Raw genomic sequence first — 12,845 nt, 5'->3', positions numbered from 1 at the left:
GGAAAAAGAGGTTGTAGTAACCCTACCTGTTGGAAAGTTGGATCCTGACCCTTTATCTTTTGATCTATGTGAACATCAATAGGTGTGGGAGAGATTAAGCTGTAACTGAAAACTATCAACAGAAGGAGTATGCTTGATTTTCCCTCAGGAAGATTCAGATTCAAATCTTGCTTCTGATATCTACCAGCTAAGTGAGTCTGGCTGAGCAAACCATATAATCTCTCAGCCTCAGTTTCCTCATCTGTAAAATGAGGATAACAGCACCTACTTCATAGGGTTGCAGTGAGTATCAAAGCTGATAAGACATAAAACACTTTTCAAAACTTAAAGTGCTATGTAAATGGAGATTTTACTAGAGAATAAGAGTTCACATCTATATAGCACTTTATAAATGACAAAGGATTAAGGTAATTAAACTGTCTCAATCTCCCTAGCAGGCCAACCCTGTGAGACCTAACAAAAGTTTCTAGCATCTTGGAATAACTGAGACACCTCACTAGGTATCAAAGACATTACCTAAGACAGGTATTTAGCTTCTAGTTAGCACATCCAGGCAAGGTCCCTTTTTGCAATGAAAAATACCATTATCCCTAAATTTATAGATGAGGAAATTGAGGTTCAGAGTGACATGACTTGATCAGGGTTAGAGCTGAGGCTCTCCTGACTATAGTAAGTCCAGGGTTTTACCTGATTTCACTGGGTGAAAGTTAGTCTTTTCCACTGACTACTTTTGCCTGATTACTATGAAATATGAAAGGCAGCACAGCTCTGTGGGTAGAGAATCCACCCGGAAGGTCCTGAGACTCAGATTCCTGTAAGATCCCATGTAAGTAACTTAACTTCTCTCTAAGAGAAGGTGATTACAGAGTGGGACTGAGCTACAGAGGCAGAGGAAGTCTTCTGACTTGGGAGTTCCTTGTATTAATGAAATTGCAGGTCCAGTTTCTATCCCTATTATGCAATACAATAATGACAACACGTATTAAATTCTGTGTACAAGTTTTGCATCGTTGTATTATTAAGCTACAGTTATAGATGACCAACCTTCCTAGTTTGTCACCCATGTGGTAGCCATTTAGAGGGGATGCTGGTGCTAAGGGGGGCTGCCAAAAGTGTGTCATTTGAGACAACAGCCCACCTCACACCAGCTCTGGGTCATGGTCAATGAATGTTGTGGGATTCTGGAACTCCTAACAATTTCATTTGGGTCACCGAACACCTAAACTACATTGGGTATGATCATTTTCTGAGGGAAAAATGGAAAGTCTACATAAAATTAGGATGGACAGGTACACATTTTAATAAAAATGTAAAGTATGATGACCCATAACCTAAAAAAAACTGAAAAAGCACTAAAATGCTTTAGGTTGGCAAAATTCACCGCCAATCAAATGTTGCATCACTGTGACAGTGGTAACTGCAGGAGAATGATATGCTAAAGTCTATAGGCTAGTACAGCTTTGGAACCCAGATACAAGGCTATATTAAAACTACTCAAATTTAACATCTCAGAATAATTTATCAAGTTGCCTCGTATCTTTCCAAACTGCCAGATACACCCACAGAATCATCTACAAGATTGCCAGAATCTCCTGCAGATGTACTAGTGGTATACAAGTAACTAATGACAAAGACTGGCTGTTCGACAGTACTGAACCTGGATATTTTAGAAAACGGTATAAGAAGGCTACCAAGAACATCTTTCCTTTCAATCATGGCCATCTTCTTGCTGCAGTGTAAACTTGTAGCGGCTCTCTCCCAGGAAGATAAAGAACAGAGAAAATTTCTTTCAGTTTTTCTCTGCATATATGAAAAAAGAGATGACCCAGTATTTCCCAAAGTATCAGGAAATTTGGAAGTCTTGATAATCCCTGTATACTGGAGGTCTTTGGTTTCAGAAACCACAGAGATTCATAGCTCCTTTCACAGAAGCTGAAGTTCTTCATTTCTGTGAGGTGGGCACAGCAACTGAAAACGGGCAGGACAAAGGAAAGCTAATACTACATCAGACTAGGCCTAATGAAACTTTCTGGGAGCTCAAATGAATCGAGTAATTTTGTTTGATATGAAGCATCACCTAAAACAGTGAGGGTCTTTTTCTTCTTTTTCTTTTTGCTTCTGGTAGGTACATTTAGGCAGAAGTCACACTGTGCAGCTAAATGTTAAGCCCTAGGCAGCCAATGCAATGGGGGTATCCATCTGTCAACAGCATGGTCACTGAACAGAATAAACATTTTCTTTATGTCTTCTGCATATGACAGAAACCAAATCACTTTGTACTAACATCCTCAAAATAGACAGCCATAGAAAACGATGAAATCCACAAGATAATATTGAGAGAGGGGATTAGTATGGTACCTGAAGCCAAGAAAACATTTCTGCCAAAGGAATAATGGGAGGGAAATTCCTAAGTGTAGTATACTGAACACAAATACTGAGCACAAATACTGAAGAAATGTCTCCTATTTTGTTTCTGGTGAGAAGCTATGTTTCAACATGAATTTTGGCTTTGTGTCTCTGTACAAAGGGTCAAGCTCATCTGGTCAGGGGTAGATGTTATTTCTATGACTTTATCTAACACACCCGTCCTCAAAAAAAAAAAAGGGGGGGGAATCCAAAACTATCCTTTGAGAATTTTAGAAGGGGTCATAAATAAATGTTAACATACTGATGCCAATGCCAAATTGACAAAACAGAAAAAAACAATGATCAAATTTGCCAAAAATTCACACATGAATCTTAAAGAGGTTTTTATTTTGTCAGCTACTTGGAACTTTGTACACTATTTCCTCTCACCTTCTCCTCCTCATTTTGTCATGTGTACTTGTATAACAGCAATCCAGAAAGTTGACACTCCCTGCCAGGCACTCTGCTGGCAGAACCGAATGTCCTCAGGAATACATAGGATGGAGAAACTAATGGCTTTCATTTGGAGACCAATAACTTTCATCAGATACCCATAATGCCAACCCCTGAGAATTTGTATTTTGATATTTCAACACCCACTCTGAACTGAAATGCAATCAAAACAATTCCGAGCCTATGCTTTTGAAAAGAGAGAAGTTTTCACATGTTAGAATAAAGGAGAAAGCAAGACAAGATTAACAGTACAGTTAAGTCATACAAGTGATAAAATATTCCAAACTGAAATGTCTTTCAGAAAGCATAGAAGAAAAATTAAATGTTTTGTTTCTTTTGATTAAAAGAGAATTGCAAGACAAAAGAACTGAAAAGATGAAAAGTAAAACTAAGGATATCCAAGAAAGTTAGAGCTACTGGGGTTACGAGGTTACTTTATCAAGTATATGAAATTCACCACCTTCTCAAAGAAACAAAGAAAAGCAAGTAAATTACAAACTACTTAAAAACTTCTCACCAGTAAGGATAGTTAAATATTATGGCTTATCAATCATAGACTTTGAGATAGAATGGTCAGCCCTCTGAGATAACTAAATCTAATTCCCCCTATTCTACAGAAAAGCAAACTGAGGAACAGCAAGGGTAAGTGACTTGCTCAAATAAATATCTAAAGAGGAGTCTGAAGCAGGTCTTCCCAATTCCAAGTCCAGTGACATATACACTCTACCGAGAAAAATGTAAGCATTGATATCCATGGAGAAAGGGCTTTAAGAATAAGTCCAAGGGATAATTTAGATCTTTAGATCCTAGTACTTTACAATTATGTTTCACAGTGCTTTGGCACATTGTACTCACTCAATTAATATCTCCTGATTGATTTTTAAGGGCTGAAATTCTCACCTAAGCCTGCATAGGTCCTGCGTTTGCTAAGGCTGGCTGACTTCACTAAGAACATGCAGGACTGGTGTGTCATCCAGGAACAGAAAATCAACAGTAGGGCTCCCAGGATAATGCCACACTAGAGGGTTCAAAAAGAAAAGAAAAAGAGATAACATCACAAAATGATAAATAAAACATTTTCTCAGATTTATCACACACATACATATTTTATATCTTCTATTTATTTAACTCTGAGCTATTGGAATTGGAAAAATACAAGATTAGTTCAATTTCACTCACCTGCTTACACAAGCATTTATTAAATCCCTACTATGTGCCAGGCACTGATGAAAAAAAGACAAAAACAAAACAGTCCTTTCCAAAAGAATTGTTCCCCAAATTAATTTGTTGTGACTTTTGGAAAGAAGCCTCAAATCAAGGTCATCTATCAAAAAGGAAAACCCATTCAGGCCTCCACCTCCTTAATCTCACCCCACCCTGAAAAAATTAATCATACTAGTGGACTGTCTCTGATTATGCACCAATCTAGCAGTTATCAGGTTCTTTACATATTTATTAATAATCCAGTTACTTTTTATGGTGTTAGTTATATTACCTACTAACATTAATACTACCGTTAAGGGATTATTCTTGAAGAAAGAGGTTCAAATGAAACAAAAATCTACATATTGAAGTCCAGCATTACTAAAATGAGACAGATCACTTTAACACACTATTTAATATCTGCATAAGTCATGGAAAAATACCTGTATTTGAGAAGAATAGTTAAAACATAACCTTGAAATACACTGAAATAAAAGCATAGGAGTTATATGCAACTAGTGGTGCTCAAAAATAGGCAGGAATGATGAGAAAATTACATTCATAGCAATAAAGTATAATATAATGGAAAGTATGGTGGACTGGTAGTGAATAGAACAGACTTCGCCATTGTGTGACCTTGGAAAACCTGAGGGAAACGGACTGCAAGAGACAATGTCTAACAGTTCTTCCAGCGTTATGATCTTTCAGAGGTACGTTGAGATGACCATTCCCAGAATGAAATGTTTTCTAAGAGAGGAGGGGGAGAATAAAGCTGCAGTGCATAATGGGACATGTAGTAGTCAATGAATCCTTCCAAACAGAAAAACTGCTATCTGAAAGAATGTGTAATCATGTGGCCACAGAGCTCTAGCAAGCTGCCAGCCTGGCCCTTCAGCCACCTTTGCCCAAGGCAAAGTGAAGAATCACCTAAACAATCTAGAAGTCCAATGTCCTAGTAACTCTGGAAGCTCTCTCACCACAAAAAGACGGTCATTTCCAAGATTGAAAACCTTTCTTTTTTTTTTAAACCTTTTGGCTTTTTTTTTTTCAAAAGAAGAAAATTTCAAAGTTCTCCGAACTTTAAGTAAAATTTAGCCATTGACAGTCTTTCATTAAACAAACAGTGATGATAATCTAGTGAGCAAGGCAAAGTGGAAGGTCTTGAGAGTGATGTCTAATTTAGATAAGTTTCCAGCACACATGGAGCTAATAGTCTAGTTCAGGGTTTCTTAACCTTTTTCCAATTTTGTGCAAGAATTTTTTTTTGGGGGGGGGGAGTGAGGCAATTGGGGTTAAGTAACTTGCCCAGGGTCACACAGCTACTGTCAAGTGTCTGAGGTCAGATTTGAACTCAGGTCCTCCGGAATACAGGGCAGGTGCTTTGTCCACTGTGCCACCTAGCTGCCCCTTGTGCAAGAAATTTTTATGTAACCCCAGGTATATGAGTAGATAAAATAGGTATACAAAACAAACATTTACTGCCAAATTTTTCATGACCCCCACATTCAATTATTTGACCCCACATGAGGTTAAGACTCACAATTTTAAAAGCTTTTTTAAGAAGCAGGAGAATAAATCAGATATAAATGTAAAATTAAAAATACAATAAAGAAGTATAAAATGAAATGAGATCTGGGGAAGAAAGAGGAAAACTAACATTCCCACAGTACTTTGAAGTTTCCAAAGCATTCTTCAATTATATAATATCTCATTTGACTCTTACAAGAACTCTTGAGGTAAAAACCATAGATATTTCACCTCTACAGAAGAAGCAGGGGCCCCCAAAAGATTATGGTCATGGGTACATGGTAACACAAATAGAAAGTGTCAGAGGGAGGGTTTTAACACTCTTCTTGACTCTACGTGAAACACTCTATCCACTGTCATTCCGAATGAAAAATGAAATGAGGTCTGGATTTTTTGCAGGCATACTAGCAAGGTTTAACTGCTTGAAGGTTGTGTAAGTTTTGTTTGTTTGTTTGTTTGTTTGATGAGGAATCTGATAAGGATTCATATTATCACAGATTTAGAATTAGATGGGACTTCAGAGACCATCTAGTTCAACATAGGTAAGTTTCACAGATAAGGAACCTGAGGCCTAGAAAGGCAATATAATTTGCACAAGATCACACAGGTAATAAGTGACAGATCTAGCATTCGGCAGACAAAGAGTGGGAAGGTCATCCCAGGTATAGGGAACAATGTTAAGTACAAAAAAGTAATCCAGTGGGGCTTCGACTTAAGTGTGAGAAAACTGCAATGAAATCAGGTTGGAAAGATGAGGTGGCACCATCTGTGGAATGATTTGAATGCCTGGTAAAATGGTAATGGTGAGCAATAGGGTGCATAGATTTTTTTAAAACAGATATGACATGATCCTCGCATAAGAAAGATTATTCTGGCAGTAGAATGAAGAAAAGATTGGAGAGAGAAGGAAACTGAGATGGGAAGACCTTTTAGGAGGCTCTTGTAATAGCTTAAAATGGTGGCAAAGGCTTACAAATCAGCTTATCAACCTCTGGAAAAATAAAATACTTATAGATTCTACCACGTAGGGTTGCTTGTGATGCTTAAATGAAGTCCTTCTCTTCCTCCAAGTACACCTTCAGCTCTACCACCACCTTCTCCAGGAGAAGTGCTAGTCCTATCCTTCCCAAACTATCTTGCATTTAAATATTTTCTATGTACTCTATTTACACTTATTCTCAATATCCTTACCTTTGTACTCATCTCCCTATTAGAATGTAAAATCCTGGGGGCGGCTAGGTGGCACAGTGGATAAAGCACCGGCCATGGATTCAGGAGTACCTGAGTTCAAATCCGGCCTCAGACACTTGACACTTACTAGCTGTGTGACCTTGGGCAAGTCACTTAACCCCCATTGTCCCACAAAAAAAAAAAAGAATGTAAAATCCTTGAGAGTAAGGATGATTTCATTTTTTATATCTCCAGAGCCAAGCACATCTGGCACAGAGGATGTGCTTAATAAATGCCTGTTGACTGACTGACTGATCTGAAAAAAACTAAGAGTGCTACTTAAGTTCCAGCTGCCATTATTATTGCACCAGAAATATAAACACCTTTTGGAACAAGAAAATTACTTTAATTTTAATATACTTCTACCTCACTCTGGGGAGGAAAGGGAGCAGGAAAGGGGGAGGTTTTTGACCACTTTCTATTTTCAAAAACCTCATTATTCAAAAGAAAATATTAGTTTTTTCATATTTTTCATATGAAAATATGAAACTCAAAAAAATGCTCAATTTCAACTCAAAATTTTGTACTACATATTCTATTCCCAACCCTGGTCTCTAAGCTATAGGTTTTGTTTGTTTGTTTTGGTTTTTTGGTGAGGCAGTTGGAGTTAAGTGACTTGCCCAGGGTCACACAGCTAGTAAGTGTCAAGTGTCTGAGGCCAAATTTGAACTCAGGTCCTCCTGAATCCAGGGCACCACCTAGCTGCCCCTGTATATAGGTTTTTACAGAAGCTATTTACCTTTCCAATTACATATTTTGCTCATAGTAGGTACTCAATAATTCTTGATAGACTGTAAGCTTGTAAAAAACAGCTTTCTTCTCTTAAATTACTGCCTGATTTTTACTCAATAAGTTTTCCATGCATCTACTACATATATAGGTATTGAGAGCTAAAGTTGATAAGTTTGGAAGTACCTAGAAAAATAAGACAAATCCCCCTCTCTCCCAGAATGAAATGTAACACGAAACACAATTAAGTTATAATGCAAGCCAATACTATCTAGCCATCTACACACACATTTGTTATATATATGGCATATATAACATATATTTGTGTAATTAGGTATCAAAATCAGGTATAGAATATGTACCCCAAGAATTGCAGAGATGAGACATAATATGAAACACAATTAAGTTACAAGACAATATTTTTTCTTTCTCTCTCAGAGGTGGGAGGTATGTATTACATATACATGTATACATAGAAATATATATATATATATACTTTTTATATATGTGTGTATGATTAAGTGTCAAAATAAGGTACAGAATATGTGCCTCAGGAGTTCAAGAAAAGGAGATAAATGTGGGCTATAGTCTGTGAAGGAGAAAGGATTTGAGATGGGCTGTGAATAGGTAGGATTTGTATAATTAATCAACATATATTAGTTAAATGCCTTCTATGTGCCAGTCACTATGATAGGTGCTGGGGACACAAATGCAATAAATGAAACAATCCCTACTCACAAAGAGCTTACATTTTAATAGGAGACATGGGAGACAACAAGGACAAGTATATTATATGTACATGTAAATAGAATATATAGAATACAGAATTTATTCTCTTTAGAGAATAAATACAAAATATGCAAAGTAGTTAAAAATAAGGTAGTTTGAGGAGGACACTAGCAGTTGAAGAGATCAGGAAAGGATTCATGTAGAGATGGTGCTTGACTGAGTCTTAAAAGAGAGGGATTCTATGAAGAAGAACCAAGGAGGAAATGCATTCCAGGTATGGTTGATATTCAGTGCAAAGGAATAGAGATGGGAAATGGAATTTCTAGTTGATTCTGGAGACAAAAGGAAATCACTGTAGTTTACTGAGTACAGAATAACATGCTCTTTTCTGTGCTTAAAGAAAATCTTTGGCAGCAGGGGGAGACCAATTTGGAGGCTGTTTCAGTAATCAAGGCAAAAGATGAAGGAGGGTGGTTGTGAATGTAGAGGAGTCAGAAATAAGAGATGTTGTGGAAGCAGAAATGGCAAGATTTGGTAATTGTTCTGATATGTAGGATGAGCAAGGGTAAGGAGGATTAGTGGAGACTAATGCCAAGGTTACAAACATGCAAGAGGGGGAAGTTAAAGGAAGGGGAATAAGCATATGTGTGTGTGTATGTGTATGTGTGTACATGTGTGTATATGTGTGTGTGTGTGTGTGTGTGTGTGTGTGTGTGTGTGTGTGTGTATCCCCTACTATGTGCCAGGCACTGATAGAAATGCTTTTACAAATATCTCATTTGATCTTCACAATAGGTAGATGATATTATTACCCTCATTTAACAGTTGAGGAAACTGAGGCAAACAGAAATTAAGTGACTTGCCCAGGATCACACAGCTAGTATAGTGTCTGAGGCTAGATTTGAACTCAGGTCTTCCTGAGCCAGGCCCAGCAATGTATCCACTCTGTCACAAGCTGTCTCTAAGTCTGACAGACTGTTGGTGTCTTCATCACAACTAGGAAATTCTGGAGATTTGTGAGAAAAATAATAAGTTCTGTTTTAGTCATGCTGAGTTTGACATATCTCTGGGATATCCAATTTAAAATGTCCAGTAGTCAAGAGGTAATGTGGGATTGAAGTTCAGAGAAGAGAGTAGGGATGGATATGTAGATCTAGGAGTCATCAGCATATAGAGTATAGTAATTAAATACTTGGAATATGAGGTTACCAAGAGAGTATATAGAGAGAAGAGGTTTAGGGAAGACCCACAGTTAAGAGGGCATGATCTATATGATGAACCAGCAAAGGAGACTAAAAAGGAGTGGTTGGATAGACAAATTAGTGTCACAAAAGCCCAGAGGAAAGAGTATTGAAGAAGAAAGGGTGGTCAGAAGTGTGGCATGGAATAGAATGGTTGAAAAGGATGAGTGTTTAAAAAGATTATCAGAGGTTTGGCGACTAAGATCATTGGTAACTTTGGAAAGAGTACTTTCTCTCATAAGCAGAGAAAAGAAACCCTTGTATTCTTTTTCTTTTAACTGTATCACCCTCGTGGTGAAACTTTTTCTCAAGCTGGACCTCTTGGTCAATTTAAAGAATGAATGATAACCTAAATGTGAGCATGATGACCTGAAAGTTCGATCTGAAGAAGGATATTTCTTAAAGTGGTGAGAACATTTATCCTTTATGTTGATTCTGATAAAACTATAGGTATTGATTTACAGAAAAATCTGTTAAATAATGAAATGCTCCAGTTAAGCTCAAAGTGGGAATGTCTTTCATCGAAAATCTTTCAGTCTCCCTTTTCTGAAGTTTACATTTTCAAAAGTGAAAGGCAAAGAAATGCCTCAGATACAACCACTTTATCACTGAATAGCATTGTTTGGGTATTTTTCATCACTGGCCTGACAGGCAAGAATGGTACGTGTATAGACTGTAAGAGGAATACAATCAGAAGTTTGACACCAAAATAAAATTGCTTTTTATGGACACTTTCCATTTTAGAAGATATTAATGTTTTAATAATCTTTGGCCTTAATTGCAAAGTTTTACAAATAACCTTGACAGGTCTCTTATGGGGCTGGAGAACAAAAACAGGTGCTACCGAACCATATCTTTTTGATGAAATGACAGCTGGAATAATTTGACAAATGCTTGACTTCATAGGTCTCACCCACGGTGTAAATCAAATAAAAATAAACAGGTGGGGGCAGCTAGATGGCGCAGTAGATAGAGCACCAGCCCTGGATTCAGGAGTACCTGAGTTCAAATCTTGCCTCGGACACTTAACACTTACTAGCTGTGTGACCCTAGGCAAGTCACTTAACCCCAACTGCCTCACTAAAAATAAATAAATAAATAAATAAATAAATAAACAGGTGTACCTATACAATGGCACCCACTGTATTAGGAGTCTAATTACACTAGAACTCCAAATTAGTTGTCCAGATATCCTTCTATATAGTTGTCAAAAATGCATTCTTCACTAAATTTGTTGATGGTACGATTTGGCTTAGAAAACCAGTGAAATTTCCTTTAACTCTAAATTTTCTACAAGTCTAGTTCATGTTACAGTCCTTTGGGCATAAAAGGCTCTTTTGTTCACAAACAACAACAGTACCAAAAAAAAAAAAAAAATCCGTGTCACTAATATCACCCCAAGGGAAAACACATAAAGGAAAGAAGTTTGCTCTAGCCTAAGGGCAAAAGCATAAGCCTGCAGGTTAAATAGCAGTCCCAGGTTTTGGGGCAAGCCCCCAGTCAACCTTCTTCCCCAGCCAGTAACTATGACAAAAATGAATGGGACCCCTAAAAAGCAGATGGTCCCGCTTTACTACAGAACTAGAGTAGCCCCGTGGACAGGAGCCAGGTGCAAGGTGGCAGACTCACCTGTTTAAAGCAGAAGGGCATGGTGAGCACACTGACCCCCACAATGCTGTTCACAATGTTCATGATCAGACCCCAGTTAGACGCGGCCATTGCTGAAAGGGTAAGGGTCAATGACCCCTCTCTTCTAGCCCCAGCCTGGGGTAAACGGGGACTCGGGATGCCAAGGGAGGGGGCGGGAGGGAGTGTAGCACCTTCACTAGAGCAAGGGGTCAGGGGTCACACGATTCTCCCCCACCGGCCCCAAGGAATAACTTGCCCAGGATGAGTTGGTCCCAGACAAGGTGGGGTAGCAGTGCTGTCAAAGTTCAAGCATGGACAGGTGGAGGGGAGGGGTAGGTAGAAAAGGGAAAGAAGATGGAGGAGTGAGGACTTGCGATGCAGGGGGCCAGGCTCGGGGGGGGGGGGGGAGGGATGAGGGGAGGGATAGGGATAGGAGCAGAGGGGGGAGGATGCAGCTTCAGCCTCCCGAGTCCTCCAGGCTCCGCGACCGCTTCATGGCCTTCCCCCCCCTTCCTCCTGCCCTGGCAGCTGTGTTTTCCCCCTTCCCCGCTCCCGAGGAAACGTCAGCCCCGCCCGCAGTCCCAGCGAAGGGTCCCGGAAGACACCACAACAGGTTCGCCAGGGACACCTCAGCCCGTACTCTCTCTCTCTGCCTCACCCACACAAACTTCCGGCTTTCCTGGGCTACCTTCCAGGAAGTGACGATGAGGCAGGGCCTGACGGGGAGGGAGGGGGAAGGAGGAGGGAAAGCTGTGAGGACCAATGAAATGGCGGAAAGAGAGGGGCAGGGCGGGGCGGAGAGGGAGGGAAGCTGTATGGACCAATGAGATGGCGGGTCCACAACGGACCGGTCTGGGGCAGGAGTGGGAGGGCTAGCCCGGGGGGATTGGAGACCGGCTTTCCACACGTGGCGTTTTAGCCCGCTGAAGCCGGCGGCTTCGGAGTTAACTGTAATAACTGGAGCCGGCTAGTACTTGTTCTTGAGAGCCTGTTGTTAAATGTTCAGTGTGAGCATTTGCTCTTCGGAAATTGCGTCCAAACCAGGGCTTGATGTGTCGTTTTGTTCTCGTTGTCTTTCATGTTGGCAAAGACACTGGAGTGGTTTGTCATTTCTTTTCAAGCTCGTTTTACAGATGCGGAAACTGAGGCAAGCAGGGTTAAGTGACTTGCCCAGGGTCACACAGCAAGTAAGTGTCTGAGGCCAGATTTGAACTTAGAAAGATGATTCTTCCTGACTCCAGTCTTGGAACTTTGCCACGTAGCTGCCAGGTTGATTGTCTAGACTGGGGCATCTTAAACTTTTCCCACTCGACTCCTTTTCGCTCGAGAAATTTTTACGGCACCCGGGGTATGTAGGTATACAAAATAGGCATACATCACCTTTTACTTTTGCCAAATTTTTCACTACCCCCACATTCATATGGGGTCGGGACCTACAGTTTAAGAAGCTAGGGTCTAGACCTAATAAAATTTCGGAGGAAATGTTAATGATGCAGATTGAACTTAAAAGTGTGTCCTGTGCACATTCTCAAACACACCCTCCCCCGGCTAGTTAAATATTTACCAGCATGCCCGTGTCCTTTCTATCTTCTTGCCCAGGCAACCAACCTCTAGTGATATTTTGCATCCACATAGCTCTGGCTTGGTAGATAGACCCAGACACTTAATAAGCGCCAACTACATATATACAAGGCATTT

General features: G+C 39.7%; 1 protein-coding gene across 3 annotated transcripts in view; it reads right to left on the bottom strand.

Moving 5' to 3' along the window:
- Positions 1-11,815, bottom strand: part of SLC38A10 (solute carrier family 38 member 10) — a 77,826-nt gene extending 66,011 nt beyond the window's left edge. For 2 of the 3 annotated variants that reach the window (XM_044001921.1, XM_044001923.1), the window contains exons 1-2: positions 11,148-11,815; positions 3,760-3,877 (exon numbers count right to left, since the gene is read on the bottom strand). In XM_044001921.1, coding sequence (XP_043857856.1) covers positions 3,760-3,877; positions 11,148-11,237 — 208 coding nt within the window. In that variant the 5' untranslated portion in view covers positions 11,238-11,815. The remainder of the gene's footprint in view (positions 1-3,759; positions 3,878-11,147) is intronic. The other variant, XM_044001924.1, reaches the window with a different exon arrangement.
- Between the last annotated feature and the right edge of the window lie 1,030 nt (positions 11,816-12,845).

Source organism: Dromiciops gliroides, chromosome 4 (assembly GCF_019393635.1).
Source record: "Dromiciops gliroides isolate mDroGli1 chromosome 4, mDroGli1.pri, whole genome shotgun sequence".
In the NCBI taxonomy this organism is placed as follows: Eukaryota; Metazoa; Chordata; class Mammalia; order Microbiotheria; family Microbiotheriidae; genus Dromiciops; species Dromiciops gliroides.
The sequence above is the reverse complement of the archived record's forward strand: the minus strand, read 5'-3'. Positions and strand labels throughout refer to the sequence as shown.